At 42.9% G+C, this 21,593-nt stretch overlaps 1 protein-coding gene across 11 annotated transcripts in view; it reads left to right on the top strand.

Moving 5' to 3' along the window:
• nav3 (neuron navigator 3) overlaps positions 1–21,593 on the top strand; it is a 372,135-nt gene that overhangs the window by 301,617 nt on the left and 48,925 nt on the right. For 10 of the 11 annotated variants that reach the window (XM_046378519.1, XM_046378520.1, XM_046378521.1 and 7 more), the window contains 3 exons: positions 6,191–6,299; positions 13,727–14,137; positions 16,267–16,386. In XM_046378519.1, the coding sequence (XP_046234475.1) occupies positions 6,191–6,299; positions 13,727–14,137; positions 16,267–16,386 (640 nt within the window). The remainder of the gene's footprint in view (positions 1–6,190; positions 6,300–13,726; positions 14,138–16,266; positions 16,387–21,593) is intronic. The other variant, XM_046378518.1, reaches the window with a different exon arrangement.

Raw genomic sequence — 21,593 nt, 5'->3', positions numbered from 1 at the left:
TAAGTCGGGCGGCCAGCGTGGTGCAGCAAGGGGCTGCAAAGCTTACAGGTGCACTGTCCAAACAACTCACTGTCACACTGTGAAGGAAAGACAGGGCAGAACGAAGAGGCTGAAGAATAGTGTGAGGGAGAACAGATAAGGGCTAGGAGGAGGAGGGAAGTGAACAGAAAGTGAGAGAATGAGAGGGATTAAGAGAAAGAGAGGGTGATAAACATGAAGAAGGAGGGCTGAGAGAGAGGAAGAGAGAGGGAGAGAGAGATAGAGAGAGAGAGCGCGCTGCAGGCGGCATGCTGGAATGAACAAGCAGACCGAGAGCTACGTGAGCCTGTTTGCCGGCTTCACCACCCCTTCATTCTCCGCTGTGAGGAGAGAGGGACCGTCAGAAGGGAGGCGGGAGAAGTGTGGCAGTGAGGTGGTAATTAAAGGAGAGACAGAAGGTGGAGGGAGAGAGATAAGAGTGGATGAAAAGAGACTGTCATTTAATAGGGGGAAGAGATAAAGGGAGTGTGAGCTCAGTTGGTGAGGGAAGGGAGATGTAGCGACTCGTTCATCCACGCCCCTGACTGTGGTGGAGGAACAGAAGGGAGCCAAGAAGACAGAGCGAAAGCATGAGGACAGGAGAAAGAGTAGAAAATGAGTGTCTTGCTCAACGTCTGACTGTGACTATGGGCTGGCTCAAGAATGGGTCTGGACTCTTCCTACATGCCTGAGAGGGAGGTTTTCTCTCCGCTCATCGCCCTGCGCCTGCTTTCCCTCCAGTATTCAGAAGCTTGGACCTCAGTCGGGAGGCGTGGGACGTGTGGACACATCTCTCTGATTCCTCAGTTCTCCGGTCCCTCCTTCCCACCATCTGCTCTCTCAGTGACCACGCAGCCAAGATGTGAAACGGAGACAGGTAGATCCGCTTGCACGCATAGTTTCACTCACTGAGCTGCCAAGAGGAGAAAAAGGTAAGCGGAGAAAAGGGAGGGGAGCGGCTGGTGAGCAGAGATGAAGAGAGGAGCAGAGTTCTCGGTGTATCAGGGGGGCAGCCCAGCTCGACGGCCTCCCCAGCCTCTCCCCGACAACCTCAACCTGCGAATCAAGCAGCGCTCACTCACAAACCTGACCCTGCTCAGTGATGGCGAGCAGCGGGTTTACTCCTTTGAGCTTGATGAGCCACCGTCTCGACTTTCACAACCTCAGAACTCTTCGGTATACCCATCATCCACGCAGCGAGCAGGAGGCAGCCTGCAGGGAAGCCCCAGGAAGGAGGCAATCACAAGAGGCGGAGGTGTGAGGGGCACCAGAGCTCGTTCCCTGTCACTCTCTCTCACCAAGGTGCTCTCACAGTCAGAACACTCCCTCATCCCCATCCCTTGGCGATGCACTGGAGGCGGGGGAGGGCGGCCACAGCGGGCATCATACAGCGGTCACCCACGGGCTGAGCCGGCTCGGATATCCAGGGAGGAAGGGGGGACAGACGAAGAGGGCAGCAGCGGACGTTCAGACGAGGAGCCAGCGGCAGGGAGGGGCAGCGGGAAGCGGGGAGGCAACGAGAAGGATGGGGGGTACTGGGCGGAGGAGGAAGTTTCAGGGGGAGGGCCTCGTGAGGGAACGGCTCAGCTGGATAAGGAGGTGATCCTCACCATGCTGGGTGACCTGGAGCAGGTGCTGCACACAAAACCTCGCCAGCGTAAGTCAACACAGTCCAGGAAATGAGCATGAACGTGGAGGGCGTTACATACCATAGGCACAAGTAATTTGGGGATTACATTCCTTCAACATGAAGGGATTACCATGACAACACCACAAATTGGAAACTTTGTACAGGAAGTGAAAGAACTTAATGTGTTAATGTGGAGTGACTAAGTTTTGGTTAAGTTGAAAAATAGAAACTTGAGCAGAACATCAGAATGTCAGAGCAGAAAAAGGCCTCAATAAGCTGGTTATTTTCTTAATCCTCACGATGGGGAAACCTATTTCTCTGAGTACACTATTAGCATTTTAAAACATCATTTAAAAGACATTTGTGAGGCAAGCCTGTAAAAGCACACACACACCCTCCCTCATGCATGATGTTGTTCGTGTGTCCTCGCCCCAAGATTTATACAAGTAGTAGTCATTTGAAGCCTTGGACCCAGGCTGAAAAAAAAAGATATTTGTCTTAGGCATCCTTGCTGTCACTTACATCCACACACTGTCACTGTGTATGCAGCATTGTTAAGTGCTTTACTGTGAATTTTTCCAGCTAGAGCTTAAACTATAGCGTCATGTGAAAGCATGCTTTGTGTGTTTGCAATGAGTACCCATTTATAAAGCTGGCTTTGAGATGAGAGTAAAAAGACATGGGAGGAGCTTCATTTGAGACAGTGGTATGTTTTATTGATTGAGTGATTGTTTGATTGATTGTGTAGTTGTCACAGTGAAGATGATTATTGTCACTCTGTAGATAAAGCAAAGTAAGATGCACAGAAGTGTCAGCTTAGGCTATGGGCAGATTACTGCAGATTTCCTTGAGCAGGTTGAGGCATGATGCAGCAGAAAGAAGGAATACCTTGAGATACAGATGATGGAAAACCAACACCTCACCCACTGAAAAAGCACAGCTTTTATTACTTGCAACTCCTTCACTGCCTGTGAGTCACACGGCCAACATGATCAATACCTTATTATTGCACCTTTTCATTGTGTGTGTGTGTATGTGTGTGTGTGCGTGTGCATGCTTGCGAATGCTTTTCTACATTATGTTTGTGTGTGCCCATGTTTTTCTCTTTGCGTGCATGCTGAGTGTGTGCATTTCTGTGTGTTTATCGGAGATCTATTGAGATTTCCATTTTTAAAAAACTCTTTCACCCCCCCCGTCAGAGTCGGCTTTCTGGAGTATCCAGCTGCTGTGGAGGCAGTTTGCGCTTTTAGCCTTGGGGAGCAGTTGTCGTCGATACATATTAACAAGCTTTCAATGTGCTGCAGCGCCTGTTAGGGAACACATTCGGCAACAAGGCCATGAAATTGCTCGTGGATATGTGTGTGTGTGTGCGTGCCTGCAAGAGCTGCCTTAGCGACACGCCAGCAACTGAGAGCCAAAGCTTCATTAAGACTGATTTGTGACCAAATGCGGCAAGAAGGGTAGAGCGAGCATACAGTTATGTCTATGTGTGTGTGTTGGTGTGTGTGTTGGCATGCTTGTGTGTGTATTCTAATTAGGTGACTGGGATGGCTCCCTAATAGTATTCAGCTGAAGCGAGGGGCATCAGTACCAGCCAACATGCATTATTGAAACAGAGTGGGAGAGAGAGAGAGAGTGAACTGGCACTAAAGCACCCACTTACACAGTGTGTCTGTGCGCGCACGCCCGCCTGCCCGCAAACGTGTCAGTCCCAAATGGCAGTTATTTGCATTATGTTGTGTCAACTCTATCTAGAACAGCATTTATTCGACACCAACAGCGAATGCTTCATGACTTCTCTGTAATGTTTGATGCTGAAGCGGGAACACCAGCTATACATGTGTTCAAGCAGTTCCATACATAGGTGTTGTGTTTTGAAATGACTTTTCACTTTTTAACTCAAGGATCCAACATGTGTGTTGGGGTTGTTGGGGTGCTGTTTTGTTGCTGTAGCTCACCTCTGGCCCAGTGTGCAGGTGAGACCTCTACTCCTGTACTGCAGTGAATTTCTCCCACACTCTCTCACGCACACTCACACAGACACACAAACAAGCCAAATGCATACACACGCTTTCTCAATATTGCATGAAGTGTCCGTTTGTGATGGAGACTTTAGGGCAAAAACTCCTTGTGTCACTTTGTAATGAGGTTGTAATTGAATCTTTCTCTAAGGGGTCCTGGTGAGAAGAGAGGGAAGACAGGAAAAAGAGAAGAAGAATTAAAAAGAAAGGAAAAACTTAAAACAGCGATGGCTTTAATCTGTGGGAGCAGAGATCCATCTCACACTAAATTCTTGGTCTTGATCCTTGTTCAAGGAGCTGCAACCTACAGAAAAAAATGGCTGTAGCACACCATACTGGGCTCACCATGCTCAGTGTTGTTTCAGATGTGTTGCATCCTGGTGGCAATAAATTCAGGCCACATTAAGGTTCTGTTCACTGGGTGCCAACACAGTTTTGTCAGTGTATCGTTGTATGTTTCTTATAAGTTTTTGAATTTTTGCACCTCATTGATTTCTAATAACTGGCCATAGAGTGGACATCTGATGTCAGAGGTTAAGAACGTGTGACGCCCCATCGACCTCACACAACCTGCAGTCAGTTTGCTCTGCCAAGGCTAAACATGACCTCGATTATGCTGGGCTGCTCTTTACCCTGTTTGGTCATTACACAGCATACGGTATACTAATTGAGAGTTTTGACTTAATGTTCAGAAAGATTTTTGGATGGACACATTGTAGTGTCTTTATTCTTCTGGAATCATGACATCTTTAAACTTACACAATGTTAACCAGCACTGAATGCTGTATTTGGTTTCAGGTGAAAATCTCCCAAGCTCATCCACTATACTGCTATTTCTAGCTTGATGTCCCTACGTTTTCAGCTCATCTATTTAAGTTTTAAAGTCAGTAGTAAAGTGAAAATGAGGTTCACTTGACTGTGTGAAAGTCTTTCTATAGGACACACGTGCATCAGTTACAACAATCAAACAATACAGCGTGTAAAAGACGTGATTCCCTTTAATAAAGTCAGTGTCACCAAGGCAATTTTCTGCACTTTCCTTGTAGCCATTCAGAAAAGTGACTGCAACAATGTGCGCTGTCAGACAGCATACACCAGAACAGGAAGATTGGCGTCTCTGTGCTAGATCTGCTACATACAGGCAGTGCTGTGTTAGTCTGTTTAAATCAAATCAGTTTTTTCCATATAGGAGAGAAGAGCACAGTTTTGCACACTGGGGTTTTTTTATTTGAATGAGATGTGTACAGTCTGTATGCTGCCAGAGTTTATCCAAATGCCCTGAGGTCAATTCTGAAATTGATTTCCATAGTTATCCAGGGAAAACTGGCTCAGCTTTTCAGCTTTTTTTTTTTATTCAAAACCAACCTGCTATATTTTCAGGCATATAAACACCTCAACCCTTTTTTTCCTCCTGGCATTGAGCTGAGCTGCAGGAATCGCTGAGGACCTTTTCAAACCTCCAACCTATCACTGCTCCCAACTGACCCTTTACAAGACTTTACAAGAATTTCCCTCCAGGGATTAATAAAGGAATTCTGATTCTGATTCTGACCCCATTTGCCCCAGTCACTGTAATCACAGTAGCTTGTTGCTTCGAGCACATGATGACAGAGCTCAGCTTCTTGCATTGATCTTACCAAGGCGCTGCATTGTTGCTTTGTTGTTGAGATCTGCTGGCTTATTCGTCTCCACTGTCGAGTTTAAACTGGAAAGCAGTGTGATGGGCATCCATTCTGTGTCTCATGCCACTTGTTAATTACCCATTCTGTGTACCTGCCAGTGGATATGGGCTAGCTTGACAAGCTTAAAGAGAGGCTTAATTGGAAGAGACAAGTAGATACTTTGCTGTTCGCCCACAGATCTCAGTTATGAAATGTTGCTCACCCTGTGCCTATTAGCAGCGCTCTCTCAGAACAGGCCGGATGCTTGAATGAAACGAGTGTTTCATCTGGAAACAAGGCACTGAGAAGAGCATGAAACATATGACGTGCATTCGAAGCTGTGTGCTGCTGTAGGGCAACATCGCAAGACGGTGGGCTGAAGTGGCAGCATTTTCGGACATGCCTGACAGAGAGACACAGGAGCTCTGACAGTTGCTTTCACAGGCACGACTCTGTCCCAAGCTAACTGACAGAGCGTGTGGTGTCATGGCACGACATTTCTACTTTGGCCTTAAGGAAAAACGTCAGTATTGCATAAAGTAATGTATCACCGTTTTGGACTAAAAGAACTGCATGTGGTGCAGCCTGACAGGCTGATTCATTGTGTAGGCTCACAACTGTCAGCATGGGCCTTCGGGGTGTGTCCATACGGGTTGTCAGTGTGATCGGTCATCATTCTGTTTGCCTACTGAGACATCCAGTGACATCCAGTAAAATGCTATATGTCAGATGTCCTTGTCACTTCTTATATTGTGTGTTTGTATGTGTGTAGCCTTTGTGGGTATAGGCCACTGCTCTGTGTGTGTGTTTGTGTGCAGGTCCGAACATGTCAGTAAATGATTCAAAATTTGTGTCTCCAGGAGAGGATCCTGAGACAAGACGCATGAGGACAGTGAAGAACATTGCTGACCTGCGGCAGAACCTGGAAGAGACCATGTCCAGTCTAAGGGGGACACAGATCAGCCACAGGTAGGCACACAGGTGGTACTACTCATTAGTTACAGGTCATGGTAAATGACTCTGGTCCAGTCATTGGGTAAAAAAGTAGCAGTATATGCAGACATTCATTTTGTCGGCAAAAATGAAAGGGAGGTTTATTGTACTCTTTGAGATACAAGAGGGTAGTTATTTCCCATTCATATCCACATCCAGGGAGTCCTGTATTCAGTCCATCAACCCTACAGTCAGAAGTTCACTAAACTGTCAAAGCTGTAGCTACAGCACATGCAAAATTGAGCAGACCCTGTAATTCAGTGCTAAAGCATTTAAAAACAAATGCCCCACTTCCTCGTTTTTACAGTCAGTCTGCTTCTGGAATTTTCAACAAGCTCCGACATTCAGAGTAAATTTTTACTCAGTAAACACTTTTAAAATTTAACCCAAATGAACTGTTTCAGGCAAGTGAATTATTCTGTACAGCCTGGTTTCTAACTTCCATATTATATAACTGAGACAATAGTGTAACTCAAATGGGATCATTTATAACTCACAACCCAAATATAAAATGCTCCCATCTGCTTCTTGGGTGGTTTAGGAATATTTTTTTTTTAGTTGTACTGGCATTGGATGTCACTTTACTTTGTGTCTGACCACCACTGCAACATTTGCCTGGTCAGCTTCAAAGACTCGATCCCCCGCCTGGTTCACTGTGGGCATCATTCAGCTTCACACAGTGAGAGAACTAAATAAAAGTCAGAGAGATTTGATTTGGCTGCCAGCAGCTATTTTAAAACACCTACACCTAAGAGCCTGAACAGTATGAGAAAAGTTGGATTGCTGTAGTTGCCTTGTTTGGATCACTGTGTTCACTGTGCTCAATTAAAAACCATATGAGGGCTTTAAATTAAAGTCATTGAATGTCACACACACACACACACATACACCAGCTTGCCCCAGGTGAGGTTTGGGCAGTGGGGGCATTTTTTTAATAATGTAACCAATCAAAATGATGAAAGCCGACATGGTACTGAATGAATCTCACCAACCAGGTTGTTACAAGCTCAAAATAACCGCACCCGTCGGCCTGCAGTAAACAAGAGAGGTCGCACCAAAATTGCATACAGCTCCAAAAATATAAAACCAATACATGTATGTGACTGGCCCTCACAATTGAATGAATTTATGGGAAAGCTTGTGTAGTTTCTAGTCTATCTGTGAGCCTCACAGGACCAAATTAATATGAAAAAAATAAAGAAATGTAGCTTGAATGTTTTTTGAAGTAGAGAAAGGGAGAACAAAGAAGTTGTCTTGCAAGAACAACGGTGCAGAATTTTATCATCTCGTCCGGGGGCTGCAGCCTATATAGACCTGCTCTCAAAGGCTATCTTTCACACTGACGTCATGAATGGCAAGTCTGAAGCTGACACATGTTCAACTCTCTCCCAGTGTGTCATAGCCAAAATAAAAGACAGAAAAAGAAAAAAAAATTTCCTTTGTGATCACAGTTTTACATCTCAGCAGCAATTATCCAATCAGTTTCCTCGTGCTTTCGTTGTCCTTGGAAAATAAAAGTATTTCTGATTTGGATATCTCTGACTCACCCTGCGCATTTTATCACGTTGATCCCACAGGGAGATATGTTTGCAACTATTAATGATGTTCCTTCTATTATCACGCCACCTTCTCCACGTTTCCTGGATTTAATTAAAAACAAGCGTCACCTTCCTCACCAGCTGGCACACATGTAATGACATTCTGGAGTTGATGGACAACCCATCTGTGAGCCATGGGCAACGCTGAAAATCTAACAGTGTATGGACTGCGGCTCAGGCAGAGACAAAAAAAAAGAACCATTTGTTTATGTCAGCTCCCTCGGCAATGGTTCCCTTTTCGTCCCTCCTCTTTTCCCTCAGTCTATTATTTTGTGTGTTTTGCCCCATTTGCAGCAGGAGATGGTGGCCAGGCAGTCGACAGCCAAGACAGATGGCAATCTGTGTGCGCGCATGTGTGGGTTTGTTCCTACCTCTTTTTCCTCAAAGGAGTCTCAGCCAAGCACGATCGATACAGCGGCATTGTCTTACCACCACATTTAATCCAGTGGGATCTATGAGGTGGAGGTGTGAGCCTTCTGATCGGTCTGAGACTTCAAGTCTCATTCATATGCATCAGACACACAAGGACAAACATGAAATATGTGCAGAATGCATCGTCATACCTCCACATGACCGACATCACATACGTTGTGTCTGGAATACGTCTGTGTGATTTGGAGCAGTGAAGCAGTAAGAACTGGTCTGAGATGACAGTAGGCCTTGTGAAATAGCATTCAACTATTAGATTTATTGGAAAAATTGGGCTCCTGAGTGGGAGAATGTGTCAAACATGTTTATATTCTGAATGTAAGGAAAGCCTCAGACTATGCATACCAATTCTGCCCATGACAAAAGCTTAGCGAGACCATCCTAATCTCTCCTCTGGATAAGAAATGGCTGTAATCACCATGAAGCTTTGAAGCACCTTAAGTAATTAAACACTGTTACACTTGAGCAGACATGACCGTTATATTCATCACTGTATCTTTCTTTCTGCTCCCTCTTTGGGATTCTCCACCCCATTCATGTATTGGCTGTTCAGACTCCCAACTGTTATTGTGCAGTTCACTCATGCAACAACAGCACGCACAGTTTCCTCTCTCTTCTGTTCTAAAAAGTAGAAATCAAATTTTTTCTTCTTGTCTCAGATGAAATAAACGATCGTGATTATGTCAACAGTATTGCTTATATGTACTGGTAGAAGTACTCACCTCCACACCGGTAGCTCCATACAATTTAAAGAGTAGAAGTTTTATGCTTCAACTGTGTCCAATGACTTTGTATAATCATGAATTTTCTATCATTTTAAAATTTCACTACAAGCAGGTACAGCTTTTCACCAGGAATTTTTATTCAGTTATATATTAAAGTTTGACTTGCTTTAATAATTTTTTTATTTTTAGTATTTTGAAAGGGCATTTTTATACCTTTAGGTCATCAGGCAGGAGCTCAGCAGACGTACTGTAATTCAGGGTCAGCTCCCAGAAGGGTAGCCATGTAAATCCAAGCCTAAACACCAACTCTAATTGTATTAAAGCACAGATAGGCCTTGTACATAAACAAGATCTGATGTTTTAGAACAGAGGTTCACCTGCAGTCCATCAGTCTTCGGCCAAGGTCACTGCCACATTAGATTCATTGCTGTGGTGATCATGTAGCTCACTGATATCTGCTCTTTCCATCATTAGTATTACATCATTATGCGTTGGCATCTCTGTAACATTTCCCTGCTCCTAGACTGAAACGGGCTAAAAATTACAACCGGTCCGCAGCAAGATGAAGCTTGGCTAGAATTTGGTGGCAGCTAATGTTACCTAAAATTACTTCCGCAGTTGAAAAAACTCTGCGTGTTTAAGCTAGGGTTTCATGAGCACTGAAACCGTGTCCCTTTCTCAATGAACTGACCTTGCTGCTTCGGTACTGCACCCATCACAGCTCAGTTCACGTCTCCAACATTCCTCAGAGATCCAGATGTGCTGGGGCCTCCACAGCCAATCTTTATTGATCAAAAAACACATTTAATTTCCCTTCACTGTTATCCAGACAATGAGAAATGGTATTGATTGACATTTGAAGGGAAAAGAGACAGAAAAGCTGTGATCTTCAAGGACAAGCCTGCCACAATAAACTGAAAAGGGAAATCTCCTTCTCTCTTGTCTCCCGTCAGCTCGAGCCTGAGGGATCCTTGTCTCATCCCATGGGGATTCAGCAACCGCCACATGACATTTTGAACATAATAGCTTCACCCGGTCGGGTTTGTTTATTTTGTGTTTACATTTGGAATACAGAGAAAATGGGACAGGCTAAATTATTCATTGCTTTGGAAGTGAGGAGATACAGTAGCCGCTGGTCCTATTTGCGTGTGCGTGCAAGTTTTTTTGATTTCTTTTTTTAATGTTCATTTTGCTGACACTTCATTTACCTTACTGTAATAGTGAAAAAGTGAAAGTCCAAAAATACAAAAATGTCAAGTTCTTAATGGTAATGATGGGTCAAAGCCAGAGACACTTTTCAGTGCCAGACAGTGTTTTTCTGAGAGTGGACAAGTGACATGATTCAGCTGGAGGAAGGTAATACCAGGCACTTCTTGACAAGATGAGTTTTCAGTCTTTGATAGAAGATGGAAAATGACTTGGCTGTTCTGATTGGAGTGTGTGCGTGTGTCTGTGTGTGTGTGTGTGTGTCTGTGTCTGTGTGTCCTGGTATTGGGGCAGGGATGCTTTATTGGGGTCCATATTGAAGGTCTGTGATGGGATGGTGGTAAGCAATTACTCTGAATTGCTTTCAACCTAGAAGGGTTTAATATCTGCCACTACCAATGCCAGCCTCACTACTACATACACAGGCACACCTGTATGGTGCACAGCAAATATAAGCCAATATTTGTATGCACACAGGCAAGTGTATACATTGAATATCTAGGTTCTACAATGAGGCTTGAAAACATTAATGCTGTGAAATAAGCTTAAATTACATTAAATTGGTTAGTTAAATAAGTGGACAGAGGAGGAATTTTGGATGCATGTGTGTTTTATGATGTGACTTGATGGTGAGTGTACTCCCATAGACTGATGATGGTTTGGTCTGTGTGTGTACTGGAAACACAGATCTATGCTCAGGAGTTGCAAACAACAAAATACCTGCTGTCATGGAAAATACTGAGGCTAATATTGTACATGGGATTTGTGGAGAGCTTTGAAGTATGGCAGAATGTGGCAGAATTCCGTCTTTACCAAGATGACTGAATGAACGTCCGTAAGAAGTCAAAGTTTAAGTGTCACACTTTCAGACCTCATTAGCAGCAGCAAGAGAAAGTTCCAAAGTGTTTATATTCACCATTGCTCAGTAAAGACCAATCCCCTGCTGTCAACATACATTCTATTCCTGCTGAGCTCTTGGCTAAACACAACATACTCTCCCTCTGTTGGGATTTATTTTGGTTTTGGCTGTGCTTTATAGCAAACAGTGTGGATAGAAATTCTCAAAAAGCAGCAAGTTTTATGGGGAATGCGGTCTTATTGTTTTAGAAATGACAACAACTCCTGCTACAACTGATTTCTGCTAATTACATGGATTGCAGTTAGTTTGTCAGTATGTTGTTGATTAAATACATTTTAGAATGTACGCTTTAAATGAACCTGCATGTTCGTGTGTGGTAGGTTACATGAGTAAAATATCTCAGAATCTTTCTTGCTGCTCAGTCATAGCCCTCAGTTTGTATGCTCACTTATCTCAACACACACACACACACACACACACACACACACACCCAAATTCAGCCTCCCTCAGTTTATCTGTATTATTTCTCCTCTCTGCAGCCTGGAGATAAAGATAAGCTGATTTAGCAAGCTACATTGTGTACCAGTGGTTAAATGATTTTGATTTCTGTAGCGTGGCAAATTGATTTCTGTATTTCCAAATTCAGCCGTGATCACTCGTCAGATAAGTCGCTGAATTTTTTTTTTTCTATCTATTTGTTTGTTTCATTTGGCTACTTGATACTCTGACATGGCACTGCATGTGTGTGTGTTAATCTCAGGAGGTGTTATAGAGATGCGTTGTGAATATGGCTGGCATCACTGACCCTCTCATGTTGACTCTTGGCATCACAGGGGTGCAGTGTTTTGCCCTTTCTCACCTAGGACACACACACACACACACACACACACACACAGTTAATCTCACACCTCTCTGCCCGCTATGTGTGAGACACTGCCTTAAGATGTCATCGCTTTTGTCACCAAATGAAGACTGGCATGCAGAGGCAGGCGTCCAAATAAGTTTCTCATCCCACATATCCAGCTACTGTCCTCCTCTTCCACTGCATCATCAGCTACATTTCTTCCCTTAAAATTAAAAAGAGAATTTTCCAGCAGTAATGTAGCCAACATGCAATAAACTGTGTGGTTTTCACACAAGAATAAACATACTGATAACGTTACAATTTTGGGTGTTAACATATAATACATGTATATTTAAATCAAATATGGTAATCATTATTATTATAGCATCAGCATATGTGCTAACAGGCACAGGTAATGCTATAATATAAAACAGCACGCTGTTATTTAGTTAATGTTTGTGACTAGAATACACCTTAGTAACTTCTTCTTAACGACATAAATCATAGCATCTTTCTTCTGTCTCTCATCGTGTGACTGTAGTGCACTCTTTTTCCCAGCAGAGAGAGCTCAAGATAGGCACCACTGCTGCCATGCTTTGCTCTCGGTGTCCAGACACACCAAGCTGCAGGCCTCGGTGTGTGAGTGGCCAGGAGTCGAATGTTTCATGCTCTGTTGATTCACTTGCAGAACATCCGTCATGCTGTCGCAAATATGAAAAATCGATTTGCTTTTTTTTTTTTTATTGGTTACAAAACAGCAAATTAGCAGGGAATTCTGTGAAAGATGAGTGGCTTTTGTGCAGTAGTTGACATGTTCGGATCCTTCAGCAACATTAGAGAGAAAAGAGGCTGCAGTGGCTTTTGCAGGGCTAATGGTGGGTAGTTTTGATAGTGATTCAGTCCTCTTTGTCTCCCTAACAGGTTTCATTCCTCCTCTTGGCTGCTTTTATTTGGTGACATTTTACTTATTCGCACACATTTCTGTTTTTCACACCAAATATCTCTCTAGATTGTTTATTCGCTAAAGGTAAAGGTAGAGACAAATTAGAAAGCCTGACTGGAATTGACAACATTTTTTGATGATGATAAATCACACTGTTGCCTTATTTTCCTATATACTTTCCTAGTTACTTTAAAATGTCAGTAATTTTTGCATTGACATGTGTTGTATATTCTTATTGTAAGGTACATTTCATTGTATTTCCCAACAAGAGATTCTGTTGGTGATGACATGAACCTCTTATTTTGCTTCAACCCTGCTGATGCAAATACACGTGAATCAGATTTTATTTACTGTGGAATGTGAAGTTTTCCTAAAATAAACTTGACGGAAGCATAGCTGTCTCTTTCTCCATCTCTATGTGACTTACCATGATGGTTTGGCATATATTCTCATGGGAACCTTCACAAGTTAACATACTGGAAGAAACAGCACTTTTGGAATGACAGAAACACACACACACACACACACACACACAGGGAGTGGCCCTCAGTTGATGTAGACAGCTCTCTACTTAAGACATGACTGATGTTTTCACCTGAATGATTTGCCCTTCGCACAGGAATGCACTTGATATGATGGCTTTGCTGTCTTTTGTCCATTAGAGACACTTTACCCAAGACTAAGCCTTCAAGAACAGTTAGCAGCTGTCAGAAAATACCTTCCTGCTAATTATCAGTTACCACTGCTTCATGTCAGTAGTCTGAATTAATTCCCTTGTTTTCTCTTTTTGTCTTCACAGCACACTAGAAACAACCTTTGACACCACTGTAACCACTGAGGTCAATGGGCGGAGTCTACCAGCCCTCACCACACGCTCCTCCCCCATGGCCTGGCGTCTGGGCCAATCACAAACCCCACGTCTCCAAGCAGGCGATGCCCCCTCAATGCCCAGCAGCTACGCTGTGACCAGGGCGAGTACAACGAGCGCTAGCACCCCCTCAGGGCGCTACAGTGGGCACTCGGACCCTTCCAGGTTTGTGTATAGCGCCCCCCTGAGGCGAACAGCAGCGGCAGCAGGGGCCAAGGGGGCGGAGCAGGGGGAGAAGGGTGGAGGAGGGCTGGAAGCAGGGAAGCAGATGGATGTGGCAGGGTACATGAGTGATGGGGACATCCTAGGGAAGAACAGCCGGATGGATGCCATCACCAGCGGGTAGGATGACTAGTGCTAAGCATGTTAGCTTCCTGTGAAGCACTGACTAATGAAGAGTTTTAGTTTTAAGTTTAGTTTCTTATTAATATACTTACATGTATAACTGAAAAGTTTCAGTTATAGATGAAAGTTTGAGATATGAACTTTTTGGTAAACAAACAAACATTTCATTTACATTCAATGTTGCTCACCAAAATGCATCTTGTTTGTCCTTGAGGTCTAACAAACAAGTTTACTGCATGGTCGTCCTCACAAAACAGGTGGATTTTTGTGAATATTAAAAATTATCTTTTTTAAATGCGTGCTAACAGTCTTTTTCTATGTTAGCATATTGTTATGTTTCTTGACACATTACCACCCTTAGCTGTCAATCAGAGGAATGGCATGAAAGAAAATTATAACATGTAACATTTAGCATCATAGTAGTAAGTTCAAAATCTTAATGTCTGTTGTAGATGATTAATTTAAAGAATTGACAATCAGTGTAAGAGTTAGATACCAGACAGATACCAAACCTTTGTTTAGAGTTTTGGTGACTGACATATGTGTATAGTTGAATTTTGTACCTAGAAATTTCATGTGTCACCTGGAGTCTTTTTGGTATACTACCTAAACCTTTATTAAGACTGGTGTTAACATTTGCTTTAGGTTGCCAAAGCTTTTGTTTAGCAAACGATTTGGTTTGGTTGATGTTAAAGTGAATATTTGTTCATAGATGAAGTTCCAATTATATCACCTCCATGTGATCTGTTGTGGTTAAAAATGTGTTGGTTTGCCTTTCTCTGCACTGAACACATTAAAGTCATTACATTACATTCAGTTTTTAAAACCTGCTCATGTTGTGAGACTAGTAAGCTTTACTGTCTGAAACAGGAGGCCCCAGCTTTAATGTAGACTGGCCTTCCATGTACATCATTTATATTACTTAAAATATCAATTTAAAGGCCATTTGTTTTGTTAGGATCATGAATACAAGTGACACCTTTCCATTTGGTGTCACTGTGCATGCTGGGTTTAGTCCAAAAACACCTTGAAATTCACAGTTAGTTGTGAATTCATCCGGTCACCAAGGTCTTACTCATCTGTCTGTGCACATTAATGCAAATAACCTGTCCACCAAGGCTATCATAGGTTTGTCATGCCTTGAAAGGAAAGGTTCAGATGATACATTTACGTGAACCTTACCTGAATGAAAAAAGATAAGTCATTGTCGCCCACAACACATCACAACAACGTCTCTGTGGGCTCCTGACCTTCAATAATTCAATAGTAGTAAATGTTTGGAGCAAGGGGGAGATGTGTTGAAAAAAAAAAACAGTGCACACATACACACACACACACACATTCGTGTTTCCATCACTTTTGGGGACATTACAAAGACTTACATTAATTTCCTGAATGCTTAACCACAACCTTACGATAACGATAAACATTACTTGCCTAATCCTAATCCTTACCCTAACCTAACCATAACTTCAGCCTAACCTTAAAGCAAGACTTCACCCTGCTATTTAGTGATTTACACTGTGGGGTCTTGCATTTTGGCCACATAAGTAAGGCGGGTCCTCACAATGTGACTGTGTGAACAGAGTTCTGTCCCCACAACTACAGGAATACGTGTACACACACATACACACACACACACACACACACACACACACACTCCCAATTGGCATCAGTGAATTTTCCCAAATTCCCAAAAAGAATAGAGCAAGCTGGAGTAAAGTGTCCATAGGATTAAAGACTTTTCAGAGGAGAAAATGTAACAACATGTCGGGAGGGATAGGTGATTAGCTGAATTATCAGCTTAATTAGCTCAACACTAATGATCTCCAAGTCCTATCGGCCGTGTCTGATAGCTTTCTGCCAGTAGTCTCAAATCATGAGACATGCAAAGACCTGCAAACTAATTTAAACATGCTCCTTTTTTGTGAGCTCACAAATAATGTAATACAGTCTCAAAAGTCTGAATTAATCAGATCAAGCAAATGTAGTCTCTCTACTGGTTTAGTTTAATTAATCATTTGCTTTTCTTTAATTAAAAAATATGAAAATAGTGCATATCTCAGCCTTTATAAGTCAGACTGAGGGTGGACATCTACTTCGTCTAATTGATTCTCTTCTCACAGATACCTTACAGATGGCGGCCTCCATCTGTATGCACGAAATGCAGGCCGAGCCTCAGACGTGACTTCTTCTCGAGAAATATCCCAGAGAGGGAGCAAAGAGGTGCAGGGTGACATAGACAGGTAAGGATGGAATCTGTCAATCATTCACTGCTGCTAGCTTTGCTGATGTGTGTTTTGATATGCACTCAGGTGTAGTTAAGGTTCTGCAGTTTCGAAATTCATGCAAGGACACACTGGATACATGAAATCATATTTGGATATCGTATGTACCTCTCACGTTCTAGTTCAGATTTTTTTGGGGGAGGATTTAGCGGATGTTCCTCTCCTGCAGTAAGTTTGACAGCGGCATTGCTTATTGCCATTGACTTTCAGCTGAAGTCAGGTGGATGCAAGGGCAAATCCACTAGACTGAGCTTTGCAGCCAGTGATGCGTGTGTGTGAGAAAAGAGGTATGTTGTGGTGAGAATGGCAGAAAGGTTGTGTCAGCTTTCCCTTGCAGAAACTGCTGGCAGATCCCCAACTGAGTCGAGTTAATGCCTGGTAAAGCATTCATTGTGTGACCACCTGTGCTGCAACTAACACTTATTTAAACTGGCACTGAATCTGTCAGTTTTCTGTCAATTTTTTCACAACTAATTGATTAATCATTTAGTAGATAATATGGCATATAATTGTTAAACCAGTGAACTGGGAATCTTTGCAGTCTAGTGACCATTAAATTGCTAACAACCTAGCATGTAAACAATCCAAAGAGCACAAATGATCAATCCAGATATACCATAGAAAAGCAGTTTAAAATGATGCAGTCTCACATTTTGGTTTGGATTTCCTGACTCCAGACTGCGGACTAGTCTTGAATGCAGTTAAGGGAAGAATTTGTTGCTGTTTATGTCATTGCTGTCTCTGTCAGCACCCAGAACAGAAAGTGCCAAAGTGTTAAATATTTATGCTATTTTATTTTTTTTAAGGTAAAAGTTCAATAATAAAAAAACATCATATAAAAAGCAGGAAATAAGTTAATGTCCTTCAGAGGTGATTGTCAGGGCATCCCCTACTGCAGGGACATCCAAGACTAAATGAGGTGAAAAGGAGTGGTGTGCAATCGATTTCAAGCTGTCAAGCTAAGATTGTGATGACAGGCTCTCAGAGAGGCTGCTTGGAATCGACTGATGCAGTGACATTTCCCAGTGTCGCAACTTCGGCTTCTGCCAAGACTTTAATAAGCAGCAGCGTTGAGCTGAGTGGGAGGCTTAAAAAGCAATCAGTTATGGCTCTCAAGAAATAGTTTTTGTTCAAATGCTTTAGATCGGTAAAGTGCTGTTAAAGACACTTGAAGCCATCCCAACGTCAGTGATAAAATTATTCTAACTCTAAAAATGTATATGTAAAGCCACATTATGGGAGGCAAATTTAAGCTGGGTATAGTACGACTTGCCGACACGCTGATAATGTTTCGTCTCCTGCTGAATCTGTGTCTTTGTTTTTATTGCCCGTCTATAAATCCAATTGTTTCACAGCCCAGACGATCCTGCTGTGTCTGAGTTACGTGCTCAGTCTCACAAGCATGTTCGTCACAACAGTCAGTCAAGCCAGTCACCCAGGGGCGAGTCTGATCAGATCTGTGATCGGCCGACCGTCAAAACACGCTAGACCTGACTGGAGGTTCAGAACAGGCGATTAACCTGCCCCCTGTCAGTCTCAGACGGATCTGGCTGTCAGACTTTGACACTCAGGCAAAGGGATGGATAGAATAAGAATAAATATGAACCCTGTGAACTGTCTCTTCCATTTGCCAGGTCTTAGCTTCACCCTGCATATGTTTTATCTCCGTATTTGAATATTTTGCCTAAAGTGTCTCTCACCTTGCCTTGACATAAATCCAAAAATTGCAGCTTTTCTCAGTTAAAGTCTGTGTTAGCACTTTGGGCCTCTGGGATGATGAGGAAATATTGATGCCTGCTTCTCCTTAAGATGCCTGCAGGCAAGAATCTCCCGAATGGATCAGAATGTGAACTCTGTAACCTTGTTTTCCCTCACTCCTTCTTCCATATCTCCTTACAGAACTGTATGAATGTACACGCACACACACACAAATACACGTACACATACCTTTAATGCTTCCCCTTGCCTCCATCTGACATGTGTGACTGTCAGAAGCCAAGCTGTCACTTCCCACTGACACATGACAAAGCTCAGGGGGGAAATTCATTTCTGCAATTGCTCTCCAGGTTTCACACCTCTGCCTGGCTTTAGCTCCCTCCGTAGGACAGGATCTGCCTTCCATGATTGGTTCCTTCTTTATCCCAGAGCATTCGTCTTCTTTTCCACATAACCCCCTGGCTGTAAGTGAAATGAGTAACGGATAAGGCCCAAGTTCAAACAATCAGTCTGCTGACTTTGAAAAACTTTTCATCTCCTCAGATGCACACGCAGGTGTTCTGGGAATGACACCAGCAAACACCAAACACCAGCAAAGCATTTATTCTTACTCTGTAAGTGAATTAAATGTAGAATGTGTTGGTTTCTCTCAGCCTGATGTCAACCATGTCTTTCATAGTATCATAGTTATAGTCTATCCTTAAGGTCTGCTAAATTCTTTCAAAATGTCTGAGGAATACAAGGAATGGTGCAATAAGAACTTGACCAAAGGCTATACAGTACAGCACATTAAATGGCTGATATTCAGCAGTGATTTTCCAATAGAAGTTTTATTTTTGTTGAATGCATCATCTAATGTCTCATTGTCTCATGGCATGTCGGGTCAGGTCAGGGTCAGCAGACTGGCTTTTTTTGAATTGGCCATGGTTTGCCGCAGAGAAAAATATCCTTGCGTTCTTTGTTTTACAATATATTTGTCCCTTTACGATTATCAAACTTGTAAGAAACAAACTCTGACTTTTAGTGCTGAAGTCATAAACTTAGGAGGCAACCTTTGGGATCTTTTCTCCACATTGTCCCTTAATTCTTGAAAGCAGACACCTCGCACTCATTACAATCCCGTACGGCTCCCATGCAATGGAAACGTTGTTCACTACTGCAAAATAGTAAATAGGATAAATCTTCAGTGTGGCTTGGCAACAGGTGATAAAGCTAACATGATGTCTGCATGTTAATAGTGGGTACAGTTGACAGTAAATATGATTTGACATTACATTTAACAAAAAGACTATCCAGCTGTCCAGCTGTGTCATTGTCCCCAAATTAATCTGAAAATTTTCACAAACAAATAAATGTCCATGTGTTGTGTTGGCTGCAGTCTGAAGTAGAGAGTTGAATAGTGAACGGGGTGTGAGATGATCTTCTAAGTGGCAGCCTACAGAGTAAGTGCAGAGAGGCAGTGAAGGCTGCTTCCAGCTTGTGTGTTATAGTTGCCATCCTGTGGTGAAGATGAGACTCTGCAGGGCTGCACTCGGTTTTGATATTCAGATGTTTTTTCATATCATTTATTTATAATGTCGGGGTGTCTGCAGCCAGCACATTCATTTAGAACTGTGAACAGACGATTTCACTGGAAATACGTAGTAAGTGTCCGTTATCAGGAAGTAACTGACACACTGCAGCCAATCAGAATCAAGTCTTCACATATATAACTCGTGTGTAACAGAAATGTATTGTGCAAGTGTGCATAAATAGAAACATCTACAATGGTTGGTACTTTTTATACACAGCAACCTTCAGCCTTTCGTAGTTATTAAAAGTTATTAAAAAAAACCTTTTCAAGAAAGTCTAGTTTGCTGATATACTTCTAGCAACTGCTTATATCTATAGTTAGAGTTAGAATTTGTTTTTGAATAGCTGAATTGGAAAATGTAGTTTGGAGCAAATTATTTGTTCACCAGCAGAACTGTATAATTATTTTATCAGTGAAGGAAAGAACTGCTGAACGTTAAAATGCCTCCCCGACCCCCCTTTTCATCCACCACTTGAATTTCCTCTTAATTACGGGCAATAATTTGGAAAGTACACACATACAGCCACACTTTCTAATGCAGCACCTCAGTCAAGCATAAACACACATAAAAGTTCATTTCATCCTTCCTCTCCGCTGTTCTCTCGCCACACTGGCAGGAGTAGAGAGAGTTCCTGAAAGACCGAAAGCGGGAGTTGGTCTGTGTACATAAAGTGAGCTCCCATGAGGCTCATTATGCTTCATGCTTTCCTCCGTCCATAACAACTCCCATGGCAGCTTCACCTGAGGAAATTCATCTGAATGACTCATCATATCAAGACTCACGGCCAGCAGGTGACTGAGACCATCTGGGGCTAGAACGGCATAAACCTTAAATGAGATGTGTGCTTGACATGAGTATAGGTGGTGTTACATACTCCTAATCTCCATTTCATGATCAGATCAGCACGGGTGTCCGTGTTCTGCTGTACAGGAAGTGGCACATTATGGAGGCAGTTTGTTTGGAAGCAGAGGAAGAAAAATGAGTAGTCAAGATAGTATATGTGAGTGTCCTTATCATCACTATGGGAACACCATAGTGTTCCCATATACCACCAGTATACATGATACTAAGCATGAGAAGATACCAAAGTAGAGCACAGCAGTACTTTTGGTGGTGTTTTTAAAATTTCCTAAAACTGACCATCTGCCTCATCAGCAGCTGAGCAACAAAAGCTCAGATCCCTCTTAAGATCAGTTTGCTTTAAAACAATGGTGAATTCAAGCCCGGCTAAAAGCCCCTCTCTAAAAATACCCTCCTGTCATGCAACATAGATGAGCGCATGCTCGCGGCTCTACTGTCAAGAAAAGTCGTCCAAGGAGAGTGTTTTGACACCGACAGGCTTCCCGTTCTGAGCAGAGACATGAATAAGTAACAAGGCATCCCTTTTAGCATCCTGGTGTCTTGTGTGTGTGTGTGTGTGTGTGTGGCTCTCTTTCTCTCCCTGTCTCTCTCTCTCTCTCTCTCTCTCTCTCTCTCACTTACCCTCTTGTCTGAGGTTCTGGACAATGGCAGCTGGCTCTGCGTTTTTTTGTTATTTGAAGCTTTGGGGGATTGGAGAGATCGGAAGTTTGTGTGCATGTAAATGTGTGTTGTGGTTGTGTTGCCCGTGCTTGACAAAAAGAGAGCTTGTCTGTGGGCTTGTCCATGACTACATTTTAAGTGTGTGTGTGTGTGTGGAGATTTTTTTGCCTATGTGCATGTGTGTTGCTGAGCAGCAGGATCCCGGCTGTCACTCTGCGGAGAAGTGACAGTCGTGGTGAAGCTGCACGTCTCATCAGTGCTGCCGTAAGCAGCAAGGAGATTTGGAGGAGAAGGTTTTTGCCATCAATGACAAAGCCAGTTGTTATATAAGGTTCTGTGTAGTTCATCTCTGCC

Source organism: Scatophagus argus, chromosome 22, assembly GCF_020382885.2.
Source record: "Scatophagus argus isolate fScaArg1 chromosome 22, fScaArg1.pri, whole genome shotgun sequence".
Classification (NCBI taxonomy): domain Eukaryota; kingdom Metazoa; phylum Chordata; class Actinopteri; family Scatophagidae; genus Scatophagus; species Scatophagus argus.
Note: the sequence above shows the minus strand (reverse complement) of the source record. Positions and strands in the feature narration are given on the sequence as shown.